Source organism: Neltuma alba, unplaced genomic scaffold (genome assembly GCF_004799145.2).
Source record: "Neltuma alba isolate B1F8T4 unplaced genomic scaffold, ASM479914v2 tig00011652_pilon, whole genome shotgun sequence".
Taxonomy (NCBI): domain Eukaryota; kingdom Viridiplantae; phylum Streptophyta; class Magnoliopsida; order Fabales; family Fabaceae; genus Neltuma; species Neltuma alba.
The window spans coordinates 207879-234051 of NW_021636300.1; the positions used below are offsets into that span (position 1 = coordinate 207879).

The 26173-nt window shown below is 35.1% G+C and overlaps 2 protein-coding genes across 2 annotated transcripts; both read left to right on the forward strand.

Annotated features, from left to right (window-relative positions):
• The first annotated feature begins 3733 nt into the window (after nucleotides 1-3733).
• LOC114716367 (mitogen-activated protein kinase homolog D5) lies at nucleotides 3734-13518 on the forward strand. Its single transcript, XM_028901362.1, has 6 exons — nucleotides 3734-4087; nucleotides 4166-4295; nucleotides 4976-5113; nucleotides 6115-6447; nucleotides 6833-7013; nucleotides 12918-13518. Exons 1-6 carry the CDS (start codon nucleotides 3855-3857, stop codon nucleotides 13091-13093), a joined length of 1191 nt encoding a protein of 396 aa, XP_028757195.1. The 5' UTR covers nucleotides 3734-3854; the 3' UTR covers nucleotides 13094-13518.
• Nucleotides 13519-17118: 3600 nt separating this feature from the next.
• Nucleotides 17119-26141, forward strand: LOC114716378 (acetolactate synthase small subunit 2, chloroplastic-like; the record flags this gene model as incomplete). The annotated part of the gene is given in 12 exon segments (XM_028901382.1): nucleotides 17119-17458; nucleotides 18724-18937; nucleotides 19429-19512; nucleotides 19631-19699; nucleotides 19918-20001; nucleotides 20133-20168; nucleotides 20171-20287; nucleotides 21538-21624; nucleotides 22606-22710; nucleotides 22832-22954; nucleotides 24061-24213; nucleotides 26076-26141. Coding segments are annotated over 12 exon segments (1359 nt in total), but the record flags the coding sequence as incomplete, so codon positions are not given.
• Between the last annotated feature and the right edge of the window lie 32 nt (nucleotides 26142-26173).

The following is a 26173-nucleotide window of genomic DNA, read 5'->3' on the forward strand; positions in this document are numbered from 1 at the left end:
GCAAAATTTTACACTTCCTTTGGAAAGAGTAAAGACCAAAAATATTTATTTGTGAGTTAATTGAAGCCCCCTGTACTCTTTAAAAAAATTTAATGTTAAAATTAATGAATAATTTCATGGTTTGATGGCAAAAAATGCATTTTTTGATAGATTTCGGGATGAATAATGTTTATTAGATAATTTATAGCAATATATATATCTTGAAAATTAGACATCTTACACTATTTCATTGGTACAAATATTAAATAAGGAAGCTAAAAGAGAAATTTTTTTAATGAATTTGATTTAAAATTGATTCTACTTACTCATTTATTTCACACCTGTTCTTATCTTCATTAAATTTTATAATCTCACTTCTCTAATTTTTTAAATTGAATCTATTAAAATTTTGGGACAATTATAATAAAAGATCTTGGAATATATAAAATTATAATTTGGGTTCTTCAATTCACAAAATTGCTGCCAAAGACCGGTTCTTGAATATTAATTATGAAATTTTGGAAAAAAGACGAAAATGCCCCCTCCTTCTCTTCCCTTCTTCCCCCCTCTCCTTCTCTTCGTTCTCCTCTCTCTCAAACTCACACCCAGCACCCCAAAAGAAGACGGGATTGATGCATGCAACTACATTAAACAAGCACTGTCCCTAGTCGACAAATATGATCCTGATCGCATTCCTCTAATTCCTCAATAGTGTGGCTTCTCTTCCTCCCTTTCTACCATTCGTAAGAATGCTGGTTGCTCCGGATAAGCCTCTCTTTCTCTAACTATGTATATTTATTTAATACTCTTTTTAATATCTTCCCGCCTTCGCATTTAGAACCAGATGATTTTTCAAATGAAGCAGATGACTAAGAGAATATTAACATTACAGCAATACAAGAAATATTACAAGGTGGAGTGTTAGAAGCTCCAAACCCAACTTTGGCTGCGTGTCTGTCATTATGTTCCACAACATAAACGTGCGTGTTTTTCAATTTACAATATGTAGCAACTTAATTAGAAGCTAATAATAACTTTTCTCTTAGTTATGCAGGGTTGTGGAGGATGGCTTTTAAATCCAGAGTCGATGACATATAGCCACAAGTTTGCTACAATAAAAAATATTTGTAAAAATAATTACTCTAAATAAAATAAATTGTTCATGTAATGGAGTTATTACTTCCTATTGTAGATTTGTAATTTCCTACTTCAGACTTGTTATTTTCTTATTGTAGACTTGTAATTCCTTATTCTAGACTTGTTATTCCTTATTACAGATTTTTAATTTCTTATTCCAAACTTGTTATTCCCTATTGTAGACTTGTAATTTCTTATTTCATACTTGTAACTTGCTATTTCAAATTTGTTATTTTCTATTGTAGACTTCTTATTTCCTATTTTAGACTTGTAATTTCTTATTTTAGATTTGATATTTTCTATTGCAGACTTGTAATTCTCTATTTTGAACTTGTGACTCCATATTGCAGACTTGTGACTCCCTATTTCAGACTTATAATTGCAAGTTAAATTTGTTTGAAATAACAAGTTTAGCATGTGGATTTAACAAGTATGTAATTAAAAATAACAAGTTAAATTTATTTGAAATAACAAGTGTTAACTTGGAAATACAAGTTTAGTACGTGGATTTAACAAGTTTGTAACTTTCTTTATACAAATTGTATTCCCATTGCCTGTTTTGTAAAATAGCATGCAAATGTCTTAATACAAGTTCCAAAAATCATTATGCAAATAGTCATTTTCATTTCACAAATTGTTCCCATTACATATTTAGTAAAATTGTCAACAAATATATTAAAAATGGTTGCATATCCCCTTATGCAAATGGCTATTTAGTAAAATAGACAATTACAAGTCTAACATAGAGAGTTATAAGTCTAAAAGAGGGATTTATAAGTCTAAAATAGGAAGTTACAAGTTTGAAATAGAGAATTACAAATCTATAATATAAAATTACAAGTTTGAAATAGGGAATTACAAGTCTGTAATAGGAAATATCAAGTCTGAAATAGAAAATAACAAGCTTACAATAAAAAATAACAAATTTAAAATAGCAAGTTACAAGTATGAAATAAGAAATTACAAGTCTACAATAGGGAATAACAAGTTTGGAATAAGAAATTAAAAATCTGTAATAAGGAATAACAAGTCTAGAATAAAGAATTACAAGTCTACAATAAGCAAATAACAAGTCTGAAGTAGGAAATTACAAATTACAATAGAAAGCAATAACTCCATTACATGAACAATTTATTTTATTTAGAGTAATTATTTTTACAAATATTTTTTATTGTAGCAAACTTGTGGCTATATGTCATCGACTCTGGATTTAAAAGCCATCCTCCACAACCTGCATAACTAAGAGAAAAGTTATTATTAGCTTCTAATTAAGTTGCTACATATTGTAAATTGAAAAACACGCACGTTTATGTTGTGGAACATAATGACAGACACGCAGCCAAAGTTGGGTTTGGAGCTTCTAACACTCCACCTTGTAATATTTCTTGTATTGCTGTAATGTTAATATTCTCTTAGTCATCTGCTTCATTTGAAAAATCATCTGGTTCTAAATGCGAAGGCGGGAAGATATTAAAAAGAGTATTAAATAAATATACATAGTTAGAGAAAGAGAGGCTTATCCGGAGCAACCAGCATTCTTACGAATGGTAGAAAGGGAGGAAGAGAAGCCACACTATTGAGGAATTAGAGGAATGCGATCAGGATCATATTTGTCGACTAGGGACAGTGCTTGTTTAATGTAGTTGCATGCATCAATCCCGTCTTCTTTTGGGGTGCTGGGTGTGAGTTTGAGAGAGAGGAGAACGAAGAGAAGATGAGGGAGGGAAGAAGGGAAGAGAAGGAGAGGATGAGAGAGAAAGAAAGAGCAGGAGATGGTATTTTCATCTTTTTCTCAACATTTCATAATTAATATTCAAGACCCGGTTTTTGGTGGTAATTTTGTGAATTAAAGAACCCAAATTACAATTTTATATATTCCAAGATCTTTTATTGTAATTTTTTCTAAAATTTTTTCTTACTTCCCTTTCCCTCCCTTTCCCTTACCAAATATATGGTAAAAGACATACTTGTATCAAGTTCTTTATATTTATTATGTAAAATTTTTTAATCTGACCTGAGTAAAGTAATTTTTATTATTAATTCAATAGACGTCATTTTGAAATTTAATTTAATGTAAATTTAAGTACATACATCTACATAAGAATATCTTTCAATTGATTTTTCCTTTATCTTTATCCTTTTTCCGCTTTACTTACTTTTTCTATCATTTAAAAGTTAGGGAGGGTTTCCCAAAATGTAGGGAGAGTTGTTTTAGCTAAGAAAACATCTTAGAGCTTGTTTAGAATAGTTTATAAATAATTTTTTTCAATAATAATTTATGGAATATGATATAAATTTGTAAAAAATTTTTTGTCTCGATTACATAAAATATCATTATAAATAATTTTTAAAGTTGTGCCAAATAGACGCTTGCTCTGTAGTAAGATTTTTATTTTGGTGCCATGGCTCTGATAAGATCAGTGCCGTTTTAATTTTTTTTGGGGCGCCAACTATTGGTGCGAACATTGACAGACGTCAATGGAGCCATGGAGATAAAAAATTTTGGCCTTAAAATAAATATATGAAAACTAGTTGGCAAAAAAAAAATTATATGAAAACTAAAAAGGAAGGTTGACATTTGACAGTTTCGTTTTGCAGGAGTTAGGAGAAAGTTAGATCTGTTTGACGAAAGGCAGGGGGACAAAGGACAGATCACAGAACAAACAAATTAAGGATGACAGATTAGGATTTAGGGCACATTACATTTCACTGTTGGTGTTGTAAAGGGAAAAAATAAAATGGAAGGAGGAGGGGGCGCTCAGCCTGGTGACACCGTCATGTCGGAGGCTACACAGCCTGATCCCCGACAACAGCAGCAGCCAACGGCTATGGGGATTGAGAATATCCCCGCTACTCTTAGCCATGGCGGCAGGTTCATCCAATACAATATCTTCGGCAATATATTCGAAGTCACAGCCAAATACAAGCCCCCCATCATGCCCATCGGTAAAGGCGCTTACGGTATCGTCTGGTACTCTCCCGCCCTCTCGTCATCGTCATTTCCTTTTCCCTTCTTCCCGCACTCCTTTGATTGATAATTTGATTATAGTTCGGCTCTCAATTCCGAGACTAACGAGCACGTAGCCATCAAGAAGATTGCCAATGCATTTGACAACAAAATTGATGCCAAGAGGACCCTCCGCGAAATCAAGCTGCTCCGACACATGGATCATGAAAACGTCAGTGAGTAATAGTTTTTGTTTCTTCAAATCCCCCTCTTCTTACTGATATGTGGCATTTATTCTTTATTGATATCTGTTCTGGATGAGTAGTTTGAACGATGCTAAGATGATTGTTAGTTTGCTCCTGATATATTATTTGTCTAGTTTGCTCCTGATATATTATTGTCAATGCTCGACCGCTTCAATCAACCTTTTCTCCTTTAAATATGTTAATCTCCCTAGAAAGTACCTTTTTTGACATGTTGATTAACATATAAGTCTTTATTGATGGTAACAATGATGGGGCGTGTATTTGTCATTATCTCCTTGTGGAAAAAGGGAAACGTGGATAACAGAATTCACTTGTTATGAGTATTCTTCTTTCTCTTATTACGCTTTATGACGCAGATGCTGGATCTCTTGAAACATTTTAGTAACCAACTAGATGTGGGTTCATGCATTTTACGCACGGAGGCTCAGCAATGAGTCACATTATTTACAGCTTATGAGTAGTGCAAGGACTTTTAGTATTAATCAAGTCATAACCCTTTCTTTCAGTCTGCTTGAATCTCTATCACCTTTCCTCTCTGGATAATGTTCCCAGTTAAAATTTTTGCACGACATAGGGGAATAGTCATTCTTGGAATTTTCACTTTCTGTAGAATCCATCTTACTTACCTATTGTATGTGTTTTACAGGTCGTTGCAATCAGGGACATAATACCACCACCACAGAGGGAAGCATTTAATGATGTTTACATTGCGTATGAGCTAATGGACACTGACCTTCACCAAATTATTCGATCAAATCAAGCATTGTCAGAGGAGCACTGTCAGGTGCATGTCTGAATTTGTTGTCTTTTGAAACTGTGCCCAGTTGTCCATATTTCTATAATTTTGTCACTTCATTTACACATTATATGTGCTCTATATCGGGTGTAAAGTCTCCCTTGACAATGGCAAGGGTGGTAAGTACCGCTACAATTGACACTTAACCTGATAAACAGATTCTGATTGTGTGGGAGTATTTTCGTTGCTCACTTGTTCCTTTTCCTCCCTTCATCTATCTTAAGTCCCAGTACCACCTTGCAATACTAGTTTTCTCTCATGCCATTGATGCTATGTTAAGATTTGTCGGGAATGTTAGAAGTCCTTATATGTGATGTAATTGTTTTTAGAATTTAGGCACCTATGTATGTTAGTTATTTCAATTCGCTCCTAGATGTTTTTTCTCCTAGGGTTGCCTTCCTTATTTATAAATACCCATGTACTTTTCCCTATTTGATATAAGAGAAAATTGCATACTTTTTCTCAAGATCCTCAGCACTGGAGGGCTTTCAAAGTGTCAGGATGAGAATTAGAGGAATATTTGAATTCAGCGTTTGACTCTGAGCAACCAAACCAGTTCTTCACATTTTGGCACAAAGTATGTACTTGTGAGGAAATAATCATGCCACAAAAGTTTTGATGCTCTTAAAGTAAATTTTGTCTTTTGACACTAAATAATGATTGTCTCTATTAAACTTTAGATGAAAATCCCTGTCAATCAGCTTGGCTTTTTACTGACAGAGTTATTTGTAGACATAAAATTTGAGTTTCATTGACTCTATATTTGGTTCTCAGTTTACTGCGATGCATGTTCCAACATGTGGGGGAATAAATTTTACAGCAGCAATGATTTCAACTTGCTTGTCTTGACAGATTTTCTTTTTGGCTCCAGATAATTTTGGTTGTCCTTTGTTGTTCTTATTCACTTTTCCTTTGTAGAATTTATTAATTCTTATCCCTCTTACTTTTATAAACTTTTCTTCTTCTTGTTTTTGTCTTTTCTGGAGCAGTATTTCCTGTATCAAATCCTACGTGGGCTGAAGTACATTCATTCAGCAAATGTTCTGCACAGGGACTTAAAGCCTAGCAATCTTCTCCTGAATGCCAACTGCGACTTAAAAATTTGTGATTTTGGACTGGCTCGTGTTACCTCTGAAACTGACTTTATGACTGAATATGTTGTTACAAGATGGTATCGTGCACCAGAGCTTTTGTTAAACTCTTCTGATTACACTGCAGCTATTGATGTATGGTCTGTTGGTTGTATATTTATGGAACTGATGGATCGAAAGCCATTGTTTCCTGGTCGAGATCATGTGCATCAGTTACGTCTACTTATGGAGGTAACTCATTTAGCAGCCTCTTGCTATTTATCACAAGGTTTGAAGAAGTTAAACAATTACTGACATATTTGATTCTATGGTCGGAATGACTAGCCTGGTTGTTGTGGAACTGCTGCTTTACTAAGGTCCATTGAAATTCTATTGCAGTGTCATTCTGGATGATATTCCTGCTTTAATTATGTATGTTTGTTCAATCTTGATTGCAGTCAAACGCTCCAGCCAAATGTTTAACGTTCACATAAAAATCAGGATTTGTTTTTTTTTTTTTTAATAATATTTTCTAAGTACTTTAACTTACAATCTGTATAGTTTACCTTTAGAGACAGTTTCCAATGGAATCAGTGTATCGTTATTACTAATTACTAATGTACACCTTATCTTGCAGCTGATTGGCACCCCATCGGAAGCTGACTTGGGCTTTCTGAATGAAAATGCTAAAAGATACATTAGGCAACTACCACTTTACCATCGCCAGTCTTTCCAAGAAAAGTTTCCACATGTCCATCCTGCAGCTATTGATCTTGTTGAAAAAATGTTAACTTTTGATCCCAGACAAAGGATTACTGGTGAGTTTCATTGCTTGCAGTCTGGATACGGTGATTAAAGATGCAGTACTTGTTAAGAATCACCTATTAGATACTTGATTAGTGGGTTGGTTATTGCATTTTTTGGTTCCACTGACAATGCCATTAGTATTCTTTTTCAAAATGTTTTAATTTTTTTTTTTTTTGGTGAAGTAGATAGTCCTTTTTGAAATTGTTGTCCACCAGCTGTAATATCAGTTAATAGATACTCAAGTAGGATGAGAAAACCTACCCTGAAACCTAACTATTGAGATGAGAGAACCAATCTTGCTAGATACGTTATGAAACGTTCAATACTATGCAATATAAGACTGAGGCATCTTATGTTACTTTGGTCTTCATCATATATATATGAGAACAGTTTTTATGGGTAGTGTTATATATGATATTTATATGATAGTGTAATTTGGATTATTTGATAATGATAACACAACCCTTTATGGATATCAGTAAAATTTTCTCATTTGGATCTGGATATCGGGATTACAACTGAATTTTTCAGATTTTTTTATGAGCCGTCTTTAGATCCTATGGGCACTCAAGTTTGCTCACTTAAATTTGGTTATGGGGAGTGATACATGTTACATGTATCATGTAGAGTAGATAAAACTTGTCATGAACTATGACAAATATAACTACCTACGTGGGTGTTATAGTTGTCAAGAAAAAGTAAGGATTTTATAATTATATCAATGTACAATTATGACTCATTGACCCACTTTCTGTTTGGTACAATTCTAGCATAAAAACTATCGTTTGGCCACATGGCATCAAAAATGCGATTGTAAGACTCGTGTGGGGAAGTAAAATAACATCGTGACTGTACCACCATCCTCATTGAACAAGCCCAGCAAGAATGAAACAAAACACCTTGGAGATGGGGGATATATGTGTGGACAATGGTGAGATTGAGGGCATTTACTATCCATTTAACAGCAAAGTTAAGCCACCTCACATTGAACGGGAACAGGGAATGCCATGAGGGTAACATCTAGTAATAACCGGGTCTTGTTTTCCCTCAATATGTATCACATAATGGTTAGCATTAGCAGTCAACCCTATCCTACTTTTAGGAACAGAGGTGAAGTGCGCCTCTTAATCTTATTCCATAATAACTCTGAATATAATATGCTTTAATATAGGCAGAGGGCTGAAGCTAACCCTGGGATCCTAGATGCTGATATCTTAGATTTAGTGTCTAAGATGCAGTAAAATACTAACATAAGTATCTAATTTATAAGATAAGATACTAACATAAGATTAGTGTCTATATCTAATCCTAGAATATACATAATTAATAAAACATAAACCTATAAATATTAATTTTAATGAAGCCTTCAAAAATACTCATTGCCCACACAACATGCTTGGGTTGAATTCCTAAAATTCAATGAATTGGATTTTGGGGGTAGGATTGCAGATACCACCTCTTCTTTGAGATCCTCAAAATGCTAATGGGGCAAAGAATTTGATTACTTAGCATTCATCTTGAAGGAAAGGCCTTGTTGTGGCACCTTAACCATGTGAGTAGGATCACAAAGGTCTCTTGGGAAGACTACTATGTGAACATTTCAAGTGGTTTTTCTATGTGAAGAGGGTTGATGTTATGGTGGAGATAGGTAAATAGGAGCAAGTAGACATTCTCTGAATATCAAGAAATGTCTGAGGTACTCCTTATGGAGCTTGGTGTTTCAAAGCCATTAATAATGAGTTGCTTCATTGGAGATTATGGAAGGACATATTAGCTTCGTTTGGGATCATTGATGTCACTTGATTTAAGATGCCTGATGATAAAATCAAGTGATATATTCCGAGTCTGTTCTGGTGTTGGCACCAGCTAAAGCAATCCTATTAGTGCAAAAGGGAGATACTTGTTTCTCTTACAAGCGACGCAATTTTGCACCCTTGGCTTAATACCATACTTCATATTGGGCCTATAAAGAGTCGATCCTCAACCTTCTAAGGGTTTTAAGTTATCCACCATGATTCCCTAGCAAAGATGTGTGAACTTCAACTAGAAGCTTGCAGTGTAGACCTTCAATGGACAGAATAGCAAGGCGGTTTTCATAGAAAAGACTATTGCTGGGGAGAGAATAATGTGGTACTGCCTTTAGATCTTGCTACAATTGCTTGGTAATGCTTATCATTATGGCCAAATGGCATTTGTCAATCCAAACGACATGACCAAAAATTCATAATGGCCAGTGAGTATGGAATGCTGTCTTGCGCATGTCTTTTGGAAGCACTCAAATTTGGTGATATCTTGAACAAAGGTCAAACTTGGAGAAACATGCAGTGCCATACAGCTCATCAATTAACACATCAATGTTTGATATTGAAAATTTATCCGATGGTGTAAATCTGTAATCTGACTGAGGTATTTGTAGATGATGCACAACCATCAAGTGTTGTCCTTTGCATGTGAATGGTTATGTAAAGGAGGAAAAATATTTAGTTCAGCCAAAGAAAATCATAGCCTGGTATTTCTTCAGTGATCTTCTGAGTAGAAATTAGCATGTCCTTAGGATGATTCTATTCATCTGAAGGCTGGCTTGCATTTTCTTACTCAGCTTGACTCCTTGTAATTTGTAACGTCTCCCATTTACCTAGAAAACGTTGGACAATCCCAATTAGCTTGTACTATATTAAGCGGAGCTAGCCACTTGATACCTAACACCCCTGGTAAAAAAACGGTTAGAAGTCTTTGGTTATGGAGAGAGCCTATACGTGAATGGTAAGTTGTGGGCAAATGTTCCTGCAACGAGTTACATTTTCATTGCCAATTTTTTCATCGAAAGGTGGGTTGAAAAGCAAACTCAGCTTCATCACGAAGTGATCAGCAAAAAAGTTATGATTGGAATGACTATCCACCAAGATGAGTAGTGGACAATCGAGCAATGTGCCATGCAACTTTATGGTGGTTTTTAAATTATTTCCAAGAATATTATAGAGGGAAATCTTGGCTTGGACTTCCATAGTTAGACTTTGGTTTCATAGGTGGCTCTATGTAAAGAGCATTCTCTTTGGTAATCTCCATAAATGCAAGAGTGCTCAATTTGTGCATTTATGGTTAGAAGTAAACTGTTCACTGCAGTTGAAACATAATCTTTTTATCTTTCCAAGCCAAGCCTATTTCTTCACATCCTGCGAGCTTTACTGGGTCTTTAGTGTTGATCAAAACTATCCTGAGTTTCGAACTCCAGGTCATTGAAATTTGAACCTCACATGTATTTTCAGTAGTGGATTTATCAGTTCAACTTGGGCCGTAAACAAGTGTTTGGCTTTGGCCCTTTCACAAGTCAGGCTTTGTTATGCTAAACTAGTTGGTTTGTGGATTTGGCAGGGTTTTTGCATACGAATGTCAGCCTTCTTCAACTCATCCTTCAAAGTACAAACCATTAAAAAAAAAAAAAAATCAAGAAGACAATGCTTTGGCCAATGTTAAACCTGAGTATATCTCTTGGCAAACTTTTGTCTGTACCCTTGCATAGTACCTTTTTACTTTAAACACTAAAATACTCATCACAATTTTGAAAGTAAAAGGCCTATAGTGTTCTCAAGGTACCTTTACCTATTCAATCAGCATGTTAACCGAAGGAAACAGGTCAAGGGCATATCCTTCCATGTACATGGCCATAATCTCTCTCGCCTTGAAGCACTTCTGGTGTTTCATAATTGATAGTACCTAAAGTACATTTATGCCTTCAAAATCCATCCACAAAGATCTCCACCTTCATATTTGGGAAAATTCATGTTTGTATGGGGTCATTTCGGCAGAGTTTTAAGCCCCTATAGACTATCTAGCTCATCATCTTTTGGAGAACGATGTATGACATCTGTACTTTTGTCTGGCCTGGAAAGAGATGAACCTTCAGTATGTTGAAACTTGAGGCCAGCAAACTCAGCTTCAAGACTGCAAGTGAAACAATTTGTTTGGGTGAGGTTTTTGTGGATGATGATGGATCTTGGGAGGGTGGTAGGTTGGTAGTTCCTGGTGGCGCAGTGGAGGAACTTATGGTCACCATGTCTGGATCAGAGGGCTTTGATACCAAAAACCGTCAGGAACCAAATTTGGGAACTAGGGTTCTTTTAGTGGGGAACTGTAGTGATAGAGCTTAAGGTGAGGGTTCAAGTCTTTAGGAGTAATTAGAGCCAGAATCTGGAACTCACTAAACTCATGAAGCCACTGTGTGTCACTAAACATTCAAGGGGCAGTTTGGAATGGCTTATAAGCAGCTTTTTAATCATGATTTAAGGAATACGAGGTAAGAATGTAAGAGGAGTTTTCTCTTGGCTTACATGACACGTGCTTGTAAGTGATTTCAATCATGATCCCAGCCAGGGCCCAAGTTAGACACTGAATTGCATTCTACAACCAGCAAATTGCAAGAGGCTCATAACTACCTGATAGATAACATTTACTGCTATAAATTCCTTAGACATGACATAATGTGACAAAGATCTTCCTTGAACTGACACAAACTGTAATACGATCACTCTAACTTGATAAAACAAACTAAAGCCAGTTTAAGAACTTCCTCCTAGCCTTTTCCTCGTCCAACTCAGTAGCTACTCTGGCACGTAGGTACCCCATTTCAATGTTTCCTAGGGCTGATGTTCTCTTATTTTTTGCATCTTAAAATCATACTATCCAATAATAAATAATGCTTCGTGTTGAAAATGCCCAAGAACATCCATTTTTTTACCCATCTACCCAAATCCAAGCACACAAGTTTACTAGTATCTGGAGCGTCTTAATATTGTCTCAATCTTACCTGTAACGTCATATATATTATCTAATTAACAAATTAAAGTATCTTAGCTTCCAACCTCTGAAACTCAGCTTGATCCTTTCTGAGGATGAAGTATAAGGAAAGTCATGTTCTTGTGCTTGCCAACATACACGGCATTTACTAGTAATCTCTGGTAGGCGGGCTTAATATTAGGATGATAAGTTATTTAAGAAAACTGCTTTAACAAAATTTTGGTGTTTTAATATCAGGTTGCTTGATTATTTTAATTCTCAATAATCCTTATTCTCGTCAGCATTAGGATGATAATTTCTCTGAGAAAACCGTTTTAGTGATATTTTGGTGTTTTATTATTGGATTACTTAATTATTTTAATCCTTATTTTGGCCATTGAATGCATTAAAATCTGATCTTTTTCATGCCAATTGAAACCGTTATTTCAAATTTCACTTTAGAGACAGGGTAATTATCTCTGAATCTTCTTGGTGATTAGATTAAATTTGGATGCACTCTTTCATCCACAATTCATGTACAAGATGGGTCTGCTCTATTTAGTGATTTTTTTTTTTTTGTTGGTTGAATCAAAATAGGATAATGTATATAAAATGCTTTTAGTAGAAGAAGAAAAAGAAACCTGGCTAATACTTTCAGCATCCACCATCTCTTGAATACAAGATGGAGGATGCTCATCCATGTTCATTTTTAAACCTGTTATTGCATACTGTATGCGGTAGTTAAGATAAACTTGATTTTCTTTATTTTCCATACGTGATTTTACTTTCACTAAGAGAGATGGTAAATAAATTCTGTTGATTTATTCTTAGTGCAACACACCTGTATATTTACAGTCATGCAGAAATTTCGAAATTTTCCAGTTAGCCCCCTACATACTTGAAATCCATGCTGTACTAATGCAGAATGTCAGGATTGACTTGTCAGTATAAAATGTTCAGCCTATACTGTTGCTATTGAGTTGAATAAGGATTAGCACTCTATTTTCAGTACAAGTATATGCTTTATGGTAGTCTCTTACCCTTGACACGTGTTCTGAGAGCTAATGCTGAGATGCACGTATTGCCCCATGGCTTAATGAGCGCTTTTTTTTTTTTTTTTTTTCCGGTGTGTGTGCGCCCAGTTGAAGATGCACTGGCACATCCCTACTTGACATCTTTGCATGACATCAGTGATGAACCTGTGTGCATGACTCCGTTTAGCTTCGACTTTGAGCAACATGCTCTGACTGAGGAACAGATGAAGGAGTTGATATATCGAGAGGCTCTTGCTTTTAACCCCGAGTATCAGCATCACTGAAAGTAATGCTGCCATTGAGTTTGGACATTGGATACTGTGATGTTTGTGTCCATAGATTCCGTCATTTCTTTTGTGTGTATATATACGTCTGTCAATCGTCTGAAGTCCGGCGGCCTTGGAGTTGAATTATTTCGATCACAGGCAGATTTGGGAGACAGATGGGAACTGTCATAAGGCGTTCTATCCGCTTATTTGCTTCATATTGTTGTCCAATTCACATTGGTTTGAGCCTGCTTATTATGCATCCTTACTTCTTAATTGTGTGCACTCGTTGTCCCGAAATTTTTCTTGAAGCATAAACATGAATCCTCGATGACTTGTACTGAATTTTTTTTTCCCCGCCTGATGTGTTTACTCATCTGGTTGTCTCTGTTATTGATGTTTTCTATACTAAAATTAAGTGATCACCGCATCACCTGAAGTTATATCTTCAATTTATAGTCTTTGGGTGGCAAATGATAGAAGCTTCTATATACGGTAAATATTGGATGACCCTGTCATAAATGTGGAGTTAGAAATTTAAAATCTCTTGAATATTTTTGCATTATGATTGATAAAATGGAAAAAAGCTTATATGGCAAATGTTGGCTGTCTTTTAGATTCGATTTTACTTTTAAATAATTGACTATGATTACGTGATCAAGTTGAGTATTTATTATAATTAGCATAAACGAACTGTACATGCGTGTGTATGTATGAGAAATGCCCCTTGAGTCTAAAGTTTAACCTCTTCCAAGTTGTGCTTCTTACTTCGCTATCCTTTTTATCAATGTCACTTCCACTTAATATATAAACTATTTGATCACATATTTTGTAAATATTTTTGCTATCTTTATATACTTTTGTGTCAGTCCCCCGTGCGTGTGATCTTATTAGAAGTGTTTTCCCTATCTTCGCCCCAGATGCGCATGGATAACTGAAATGAAAAATTATATAACACGCATCTCCTCTTTAGTTTTTAAGAAGGATAATAATATTTAAGTTAGGTTTCTTGATATGGAGATAAATGAGACGTGTTAATATGTGATTGGAGAATTTGACATTATAATGATAAGGAATTTGACTTTATTATTTGTTTTCCCTAACAACTCGACTTGATTTTTTAAAATTACTAAATAATAAGTTTACATAAGTTTAAAAAATAAAGTGAAATTTTAAAAATCAAACATAATAAGACATATGGCAAATTATGATTGCAGAACTTAACATAACCAAGATCAATTATTATGTCAAGTTTTACAATCATATTTTATCATGTGTCCTATTTTTTCATGAGAGTTTAGAATTAAATGATGATAACAAAAACAAATAGGCACATGTTAAAGTGTGATCAAAGAATTTAGAACTTATTTGGATCAACTCCATTACAGGTGTGCAATAGTAATCCTTATTACATTATCATAGATAACTTGTTTTGGTTGGGCTTATTGGTGGTAATTAAGATTGTCCCCTATGAATACTTATTGCATGTATGGAATCTTTTACAAAATGTCAATTTTATCCTCAATAACCTAGTTGAAAAGACGATGTTTACTGTCAATAATTATTATCAGCAACATCTCTTCACCATTATTACCGGCCACACGTCTTTCTTCCTCACCTCCTTCATCTTCATCAATGGTCTATGTGCCATTTAATGTTTATTGAAACCCATACACTAGAGTTTTCTTCATTGCCACTTCATTGTGGTCTCCCATCATCATGTTCGTCTAGTTTTCAATTTGGGTTCGAGTTTGTGGATTTGCTCAATAATGTGGGTTTGTGGTTTTAATTTGACTGGGCATATTTTTTAGGATTATTATTTGATCGGATCAGGTGCTTAGCGGATTTGATCCCAAGTGAAAAAATCAACTACAGTGAGTCAAATGACAAGTTGGTTATGAATGATGGAAGAAATCTTGAAAGGTTTATAGAATCAATTGAATGGGTACTCTCTTGAAATCCGAAATTATGGTTATTGGTGAAGATGGAGGCCTACTAAATTGGGAAGGGGAAAAGTTTTCAAGGCATCTTGGCCATTTCACATATGTTTATATTTAAATTGATTGAAAAATTAATTTTGTCCCCCATCCCTTTATTATCATACTAAACTAAAATATGGTAATCAAGATTGCATACGTTATACATTACGGATTGCATTACAATGCATTGCATTTCTACCTCATGCGCAAGGAAACCAAACGGGCCCCTAGTGACTTGAACTAAGTCTTATTCATAATAAATAAATTACTTTTAATAATTAAAATTAGTTAGAATTCTTAAAATGATAATAAACATATAAAAAATTCACTTGTAAGGAGCCATGATATCCGAAAGGTGGCTCAATATCAACCTGAAAACATCCAAAAAGTAGCAACGTGGTTCTATGGTTCGGGTTGACTGTTGAATAAAAAATTCTGACCAAAAAATACACCACGCCAAGCTGATGCGGCAACTCTTGCAGACTCCTCTCTCTTCTCACGGAGTTTCTCATAATTTTTCTAATATCCTAAAAATTTTTTTTGTTGCTACGCCCAGTATTATAGAATATTATTTTAGTGACATCCAATAAACTTCAAAATACAAAAAAAAAAAAAAAAGCAATCAGGCCCCCTCGTTTTGCACCCAAAACGGCAGTGTTTTCTAGCTTTCTTCTTCCTGTTTAAAGCCCCCAGTAGAAATAGAGGCAATTTTGAAGGTAAATTAAAGCAAGAATAGTGGCCATAAGAGATACTCCTCCGGTCCTTATTATAAGACCCAGTTTGACTTTTTATTTGGTCCTAATTATAAGACCCAATCCATTTTCTCTCTTATATTTCTGCATTTTTTTCCAAGATAATCCTTCTAATAATGATAGTTTTAGCCAATATATTTAATTAGAAAGAATATTTTAGGAATAACAACACTTATTTATTATAAATAACCAACTTAACTTACTTCCTTATTCCTTAATCTCCTCAAATAAGTCAATTGGGTCTTATAATTAGGACCGGAGGAGTATAAACTAAAGCACGCGGTTGATGGGTCAACATTTGAGAGCTTAAACCTCTCTTCATTCACGGCAAAAACCAAAGTTTTCGTTCATTCGCCGTTCTCCATTTCTCAGATGAACCCAAAAAGCTCAGAAATGGACAGCCTTCGGGGAAGACCATACTAGCCTCACACGATTTGCTCAATAAAATGATAAAGCTGTCAGCTTTGAACAATGGCCACACAAATCACCACTACCTTACTCTATCTCTCTTTCTTGATCATCTTTAATTCTTTTGCTCAAGATCACAACTAGGCAATCTATTTTTCTTCTCATTTTCTCACAAAAAAATTTTCGACCTTTAAGCTAATCGGCGGTGGCTGCAACGCCATAACATGCAACGCAATCTTTCACCTTCAAAAGACGGCGTCCCCAATGCCAACGGACGCGTTCCGAATCGCGCAAGAATGACGTCATCAAGAGAATCCAGCAGAAGAGAGATAATAAATTATTTACATATATTATTTAATATAATTTATTTTTGGTAATTTTATAGCTGAATTTACTTTTTGAATAATAATCCAAACAACTCTATTTTTATAAACTGGCTTATTTAAAAAAATCAATTAAAATATAAATCACATTATTTAATCTAATTTTTATTCCATCTAATTTTTTTAAAATTAAATAAAAAATAAGTTACTTTTTTAATCTCTAATCCAAATAGTCAGTCCATAAAGCTTGGGATTTTTGATTGCGCATAATCTTCTCAGCTTTGTCATCTCAGGTAATAATGAAAAGAGGGAGCAAGAAAGGGAAGAGAATAATGTCAGTTAGGATTAAAAATTGTTGAGTTGGATTATAGTCAATTGGTTAAGGGGTGTTTGAGAGTTTTCGGTCTCGAAAAATCACTTCTAAAGTTATTTTAATTTTCACCAACATCCTCTAAATTAAAAATAAGGTGACAGGTCGAGCTAACAGTCAACGTTAGTTTACTGATAGAGCCGCGCAATATTGCCACATTTTGGAGGGACATTAAACTGAAAAGAACAGAAAATTGGAGGTTAATCCTCCAACAATAGCGTGGTCTGCGTCACTGGAGCGAGTCTGGGCACCGAGTCGCAACTCGCAAAGCCATCCCTAAATCCGCCACAATTGTGTTCTGCGGGCTACTGTCTCGTTTGGCTTTCTACAATGGCGGTTCCATTAACTCAAGTTCAAACCTTTCATTCCCATGCTGGATTTTCGCAGAGAAAAGCCCTCCCACTTGTCTTGAAATCCTCTACTTTGGTACTAAGACCTCACGATTCCGGAACCAAGAAACTGGTGGTCTCGGCTGCAACTACTGACAACAAAGTTAGTAATGATGATACGTTCTCTTCCAACGGGCCCACCTCGTCCTCCTTTCGATCAGCGTATGTATGGAAATTATTGTTCGAGTAAAAGTATGAAGTTTTTGCCTCTCCATTCCCCTTTCCTCATTGCATTCGCTGTATTTTCAGAAGATATGTTTTCGTTATAAATTTACTCTTTTTTTGGTTGATGTATATTTACATTTTTTGTAGACCGTAAATTGCCTTTTTGATCGTGTTATTTCTTGACTGACGACCACAACATTGTATTTAGTGCAATCGTACCTTTTTTTTTATTTATTTTGGAGAAAGCAAAAAAAGAACATTTGTTCACTCATATATGTTGTATTCCTGTTCGATTTTCCTCTTCCTCTTAATGAAACCGACTCTGGTTGAGTGTGATGTCTATCCTAAACCTACTGTATTATGATGGTCTGCGAATATTGAATTCTCAGCCATAATACCATCTGCTATTTCATGACATTTTATTAGTTTATTTACTTTTCGAGAGGAATAACTGTTTGCTGACATTTAAGAGGTAAAACAGAAGTATGAAAGATTATCATAGGACTCCTATACAATAATAATATCCAATATTCCTGGATAACATTAAGCTTTTCCTTTTAGAATCCCACTTTGATTGGTTATTATTAGGCTTATTAACTGAGTGGATACCTTGTCTTTCCCTGATGTGATTGCTACAATTCAAGTAAGCCGCTTGATTAACAGCTTCCAGGGAAAGTAAATTCTAGTTTCTTTAAGAAGCTTGCAAGTTCCATGATACAGGCTTTAAATTTTGCCGCTCTTATTAGAAGTTTCCAGTTGGAAAGTACATTTTAGGCTTATGAACTATGGCCTAATTTCGCAATTGGTAGATGTACTTTGGAAATAGAAAGAACAAGGGTAAAGTAGCATCCTGCACCTAATGTTATTTCTTAGTAGCATCTAACATCCTAATCTTAGATCTGGTGCATCCAGTATTCTAATTTTATTTTCCTTGTGCATCCAACCCCTCCTTCTGTTATTTTCCAGTTATATCTAGTACGCTAATCTTATTTATGGTTTATAGTGTTGGATGCGCTATAAATAAGATTAGCATGCTAGAAACACCAGAAAAATATATAAGATTAGTGTGCTGGGTGCAATCAGGGTGCTGGATGCTATTTTACCTAACCTAACCAGATGCCATAGGGGTGGGTGATGTACTTTCCTCCTCCTCCTGAAGTTGTTACAGGGTCATAATGTAATGAGATGAATGCGGTTCATCAGTATTATTTTTCATGTATTCTGATCTTGTGCTCACTTGTTGCCATTTATGATTAATGCAGGGTTAAACGACATACGATTTCAGTTTTTGTTGGTGATGAGAGTGGAATGATAAATCGGATTGCAGGGGTCTTTGCAAGGAGGGGATATAATATTGAGTCACTTGCTGTTGGTCTGAATGAGGACAAGGCGCTCTTCACCATAGTTGTTTCTGGAACTGAAAGGGTGCTACAACAAGTTGTAGAGCAGCTTCACAAGCTTGTGAATGTTTTAAAGGTTTTGAGGGACCTCTAGCTTCTGTTTTGATTTACAGGATTTTAGATAATTACTTATTAATAAATTATTTTTAGGCGCATTCCATCAAAAAATTATATTTCTTGAGACAGAACTGTTGGTAATCAGTGTGGTCACTACTAACAGGATCAGATCTGATTTGCTTAATATTCAAAGACTAGTTTTCAAATTTTAGATCTAACTGCTAGTTCTTTTTCGGGAAGGTAAAATATCCACATTTTTTCTTTATTTTCAGTCCTTCGGAGCTCTAATGGTTCTGACCATAATAGCACTTTAATTAGTGCTTATTTCCGTTCTTTTAGGAGTTTCTGCTCATCACTTGAAGCCCCTTTTTATTTAGCTTCAGTTTCTTGTCTTCAGCTGAATTATCTGGAATCAAACTTCAGTATTATTCACATATCTTTTTTAAACATTTGCCCACGCTATTAGTTTGGGACTTCTCTAACTGGCTTGTGGTAATGTCATTTGATCAGGTAGAAGATCTTTCCAAAGAACCCCAGGTAGAACGTGAACTGATGCTCATAAAAGTGCATGCAGATCCAAAACATCATGCTGAGGTAACTGTTCAATGATTTGTTGGTGTTTTATCTGTACATGCATCTCGTGTCTGTGTGGCTGAGTGCCGTCTTTGCTTCTCTATACTAATTCCTTCTTTTTCAAAATTCTCAATCTCAGATAAAGTGGCTGGTGGACATTTTCAGAGCTAAAATTGTGGATATTTCAGAGCATTCTGTAACAATAGAGGTCATTATGGGACAGTTCTTGGACCTGTTTATTTTTTACCAATCCAGTGCCTGTCTATGCTTTTATTGCAATTTCATTGCATTTAATGAAGTCCATTTCCCCCTTGTCATCAAATATGTATTTCTGTAATACCATTGCCATTGTTATCTACAACTTCTGCCATTCTCAGTGTGCTGTCTGTCCAGAATGCAGTTCAATTTTATTGCCAACTGTTACAGGTTACTGGCGATCCAGGTAAGATGGTTGCAGTCCAAAGGAATCTGAGGAAGTTTGGAATTAAAGAAATAGCCAGAACTGGAAAGGTTTGAGTTTTCATTTTGATTGCCTAAAAAATTTTCTTTTATCTTGCTCAGTTGCCCTTTTTGTCAAACAATATATAGATAGGTTATGGAATATGTACCAAGCCACTGTTATCTAATGTATTTCCTGCTAGATTGCTTTGAGAAGAGAGAAAATGGGTGCGTCTGCTCTCCATTTTGGCGATATTCAGCTGCTTCTTATCCAGATCTTGAAGCAAAAATGCCTATTGATGCTCTGGTGGGTGTGAAAAATAGAAACCCTATTGCCAAAAATGAAATGACCATGGGGGTAAGATTTCCGTTCTTAACCTTAAATATTCTTTTTCGCAATAATTTGTCACTTATGCTCTGTTTGGTTACAAATTAAAGATATTCCTTTTCTCTGACTTGTTAATCCAGACATGCTACATTTATTATATCCCTATATTATTATTTCTCAACGGTAGTTATCCTCTTCTTTTCTTTATTTTTTAATTGAGGATTACAAGGGACATTTCTTATGCACAAAATCATTTGTTGGGTTCTATTCTCCTTTTTGTTCCATTCCATTTTGCATACTAATCAAACCATGGTTTTTATTACCGGATATCATCCATATATGTACATAGCCTGTTTTTGCTGTGCAACTCTTAAAAAAAGGGTATTCTGCTGTTTAAAGATGGTTGGCCAAGCCCTTTCTTTTTTTTTTGTCTTTTGGGGGGGGGGTTTAGCTGATGAAAACCGTTCTTTGAGGGTTGCAAAGATTTTTCAAAGTGATGGAAGTAGAAAACCAGACTTTTTTCTTGGAAACAGTATTAGTAGAATTTATTTTTTTAAGACAATCATAGCTTCACTGAAAAAAAGTATTTACTGTAACTGCCACCAAACTACTACAAAGGAAAACCTATATTTGCCCTTCGTTGTAATAGGCAAAAGGAACCTTTTTTAGAAAGACTCCAACAAGTCTTATCCTACTGGGTTAGATTAGCTACATAGATCTTAAGATGCCATTTTGTTCTATCAATAACCAACTTTTCAGATATACGATTAATCAAGAGATTTAGTTGATAACTTTATTGAATATCCTTGAAAAATCCCATTTGTGAAAAGTCTGTATCAAAACAAGTTAAGCTTAGCCTACTATTTACGCTTAATCATGGCAACCCTTAACTAGTTGCCAATGTAATGGAGAAGGGCATGGCAGCCATTACTTCTTTACTGTTCGCAATATGCTAGTAGCAGAAAGACGGCATATGATTTTTTTCTGGGGCCAAAATACAGCATATGATATTTATTGATAGAAGTTTGGTGGTTGAGTATTACTGTAGTTTTCTTGGCAAAATATCCGGGATCAGGTCTTTATTCTGACATCACTTTGTAACTACCGCATGGACTGAAGAGTTAACTGTGACTCGAGTGCATGTCATCATCTGCTTGTTCAAGTTCTGCTGTCCATTCTGTACTCTTTATTTGGAAGCACGTTACACTTCCCCCCCTTTTCTAACTCTTTTTTAATTTTTTTTAAAAAAGAAAAAACTTGACGTGTCTGCTTTTGTGAAGGGAGATGTTTATCCTATAGAGCCTTCTGATGGCTTTACAGTCAATCAAGTGCTTGATGCTCACTGGGGTGTTCTCAATGAAGAAGATGTAAGATAGTTTGTTACTTTTTATTGTCTCCTTTTAACGCATTGTAGGTGTAACACATTATGCCTTCTCTTAGGCAATTGTTGTTGAATTTTCTTAGGAAAAGGTATTGAAGTTTATGCTTGGTTTATTGGATACACATTATAAGATATTTGGGTTTTGTAGCTTTCTCTTTTGAAAACTAAAATTATCCAAATTCCAGAATATAAACTAAAAACTAGACAGTCTTGGCCTCTTGGGTACACCTGTCAATTTTTTTGTTTTTGATAGATCATGAAAGTCCTAATCTTAATATTTCAGTGCCTAATTGCCTAAGTTCAAACCACTTCATGCCTGTAAATGCCGTTTGGATTATTCTTTTGATTAAAGCATTTTTTATTTACTTTTAATTCCATTATCATTAATTTTGTTTTAACCGCTGAATCTTCATATTTAACTTAGACTTTTTCACTTGAGAAATTCCTAGTTGATAAATATAAATGGGTTAGAGAAGAAAGTATTCCCTCTGGTTCTAAATGCAGGGGCTAATTGAGAGGTGTGCTTTAGTTGTAAAATCTCAATTCACTTTGCCTTCCAAATTTATGAATTTTTTCCCAAACTATCTTTGTTGATTACATATATTAAATGGGGTTTCTATTAATTGTAGTAATGAATAAAGGAGGTATTTTAGGGAAACGAACACACATTTATTACAAATATTCAACTTAACTAATTGCTTAATATCTATAAATTAGCCATCTAGGTCTTACATTTAGGACTGAAGGGAGTGCCATTTATAATGTCTATTGTTATTATCTAATATTCAGTGTTTTCAAAGAACCAAAAAATGTTTTCTTCTAAATTTTAAGAAATGCAGTATTGAGGATGTAACAGCCGAAATGGAGAGCTTGTTTCAGCCAAATCAATATGCATTAGCTTGTAATGTTCATGGGTGGCCTGAATGAAATGCATGTTGCTTCCTTACTGATTGGATAATGCCTGCAGACTAGTGGAATTCGATCACACACTTTATCCATGCTTGTGAACGATGCTCCTGGTGTTCTTAACATTGTTACTGGGGTTTTTGCTCGAAGGGGCTATAACATTCAGGTTTGCTTTATCATACTTGTTCGTTTTTGGTTATGTGGTTATAGTTATATAGATATATTTCTAACCTTTTAAGTTCCTATGTATTCCCATCTGGTTGGATCTTCCCTTTTGTCATTCCCAGAGTTTAGCTGTAGGACATGCAGAAGTTGAGGGACTTTCTCGAATTACAACTGTGGTTCCTGGCACAGATGAATCAATTGCCAAGTTGGTGCAGCAACTCTACAAACTAGTAGATCTCCATGAGGTTCAAATTCTGAGTTGTGGGAGTGAATACATCACATTTTATTATATATTCTGTAGGCTTTGAGCTTCTCATTTTTTAACATCACTGTATTTAGTGCCGTATGGTTTTTTTTGGAGAATGAGTCATCTCCATTGTTCAAGTAGACTAAGAATTTTTTGTAGATTTTTGGCAGAATAATCAAAGGTAACTTTTTCTCTGATTCTTTTATCAACTCAAAAGAACACAAAGAAGCAGTAATAGGTTGGGGCGTATCAATCTCCCTGCTCTAAAACCAAAAGAATAGGACCTTCTATGCCGAGAGTTGACACATTAAAGCTTGAAAAGAGATGGAAAATAGCACTGATTAACGGCCTTTCTTTCATCAGCAGTCATGTGCATTGAAGAAACACTCTTCAATACAACACTACTCCTCACAAATTAGCAACATGGCACATGCAACATGCTACACGAGGATACAAAACCACGATGAGAGATAATCAGTGACACAGAAATGCAATGAACTGGAAATAATAGCATTTTAGTCTATCCCTTTCCCCAGCTTCTGTCTCTAATTTCTCCACTTTTTCCCCCTGATAACTCCCCCCTCAAAAGCCTTGTAAGTGCCATATTTTTCTAACTCACCCCCATAACTGTCTTACTCCTTGTTAGCTTCCCCCCTTCCATCCTCATTTCTTTCAATTCTTTGACAGTGGACTTTCATGTTTTTTTGGTTTCGTTTGTTCTTTTTTGTCCTTTTCTTTCTTTTGCACTCCTATTATAGTTGCAAGTAGCAACAGGCCCATCAGAAACCTTAGAATCTCATACTTGAAGCCCATATCTTTCTCAGCTTCTTTTTTTGTTTCAATCTGTGTATTAGTATCTTAGGCATTATTATGAATAAACATCTGGTGTTCTGGCCATTGTACATATGTGTGTGTGTTTATGTTGGGGTGGGGGCTGTTTTGGGCATGTTAAGGGCTAACATTATCATGTTGGACAAATATCATGATCCATCTATTGATTGTAGGAATAATATCCACATTCCATGGTAGGAATTGAAGGTTTTCTATGAGTAGATGTTCTTGATCATACTGGTTCAAACAAATGTTCAAGTGATTTATTTGCAGGTTCGTGATATCACCCACTTGCCATTTGCTGAACGAGAATTGATGCTAATAAAGATTGCCGTAAATGCTGCCGCCAGACGTGATGTCCTCGATATTGCAAGCATTTTTAGGGCCAAAGCTGTTGATGTATCTGATCATACAATAACCCTTGAGGTGAGTTGCGTAGACTTTTTAACATATGGTTTCATTATCATTATTAAGATCTGTGTACCCTGATGATGATTCACTATAGCTGTACTCCAGAAACTAATTGTTGATTTTCTTTTTCTCTTTCCTCCTCAGCAGTGAGCTGTGTTTTCTACTATAATTTCTGTAATTATTTAAGTTTGCCGTATGGGTTTTTATCAGTGATGGAAATTGGTGGCATCAATTTATCAGTAGATCCAATATAGCTTATTTCGTAGGTTTTTACCTAGTGATAGAACCGAACTTCTAACTGTTGAGTCAGAATCTTTATTTGAAGCTTCTCCTGGAGTTCTTGTTCTTTATTGATTCATGGCGCCGGTTAAAGTTAGAAATATAATGATGTGATGGTGATTGATTACCCGCCTTGCTTAATTATCTTTTTCTTATTCATCGTCATGAATATAATTTTAGGTTTGAATAAGCAGAGAATTCCTTCTTAACTTTATATTCTCTTTACTTCATTTTAAACTGGAGGTGAAACAAAAGGCTTTCCTATAGAGATTGGTTTTCATCAAGGATGATCTTTGGGCCTTTATTTGTTCAACCTAGTTTTAAACATCTTGACTGGGCCGATTCAAGAGGAAATCACCAAGTGCATGTGCTTTGTAGATGACATAATCCTGGTTATAGAGTCAAGAGAAGAGGTTAACTCTAAACTTGAGTTACGGAGGCAAACTTTGGAATTGAAGGGCTTTTGCTTGAGTAAGAGCAGGATGACATATATGCATTGCAAATTTAACAAGAGGCAAGCTAGAAATTAGTTGGAGGTAAATATCAAAGAGCAAATGATACCACAATCCATGAAGTTTAAGTACTTAGGATCAATTCTACAAGATAACGGTGAAATTGATGATGGTGATGATATGCATAAGATACAAGAAGGTAGATGAAATGGAAGGCATAATGAGTTTTACGTGATCACAAGTTCCCTACAAAACTTAAAGGACAATTGTACAGAACCACTAGAAGGCAAGCAATGCTATATGGTAGTGAATATTGGGAATTAAAGGGGAACATGAGCATAAAATTAAGGTTACTAAGATGAGTATGTTGAGATGAAATATGTAGCCATACAAGAAAGGATAAAATACGTAATAATCATATAAGCTGACAAGCTAGCATGGTATCTATTGAGGAGAAAATGGTAAAAAATTATTTAAAATAGTTTAGTCATGTGCAAAGAAAGCAGTGGAGGCACTAGTAAGGAGGGGTGAGTAGATAGTTTTTGGCCGTTTGAAGATAGGTATTGGGGGACCAAGAAGGATGCTCAAAGAAGTTATTAAGTGAGATCTCTCAGTTAATGACTTATTGGTTAGTCTTGGACAAAGCACGGTAGCATTGTGTAATTCATGTAGATGGCCCCATTCGGTGGGACAAAACTTCTGTTGATGTTGTTGTGCTTTGTTCAATTTGAAATATGATGTTCTTAATTGGTTTCTGTTTTTGGGGAGGGTACAGAGGTTTTCCGAAAAATGATGGAAGCCCATAATTGCTGTCACCACATTATAAGCAAATCTGTTGAGGTCACTATCAAGTTCATTACTATGCCCTTCTGACACGGGCATGGTTATATTAACTAACAGCTTACTGCTTTTTGTCATAAACGTTAGTCTGATTATTGAAGAAAAGAGAACATGATCTGATTTTTTTTTTTTTCCTTGCTGCATTTACTTCAGTATCTTTTCTTTTGCAACTTTTTTTTTTTACTGACTTAGTTCTTATTGACCTCTGATTCTTTTACTTCCTCCTCTTTTATTTTTTCCCCTGTTGGAACGTCTATGTTGTATTTTGAATATTGTTACTAATGGATATTTTTGCATGATTTCTAGCTTACTGGAGATTTGGACAAGATGGTTGCACTGCAGAGACTATTAGAGCCATATGGCATCTGTGAGGTTTGTTATGAAAATCTTCATTTACATGGCTG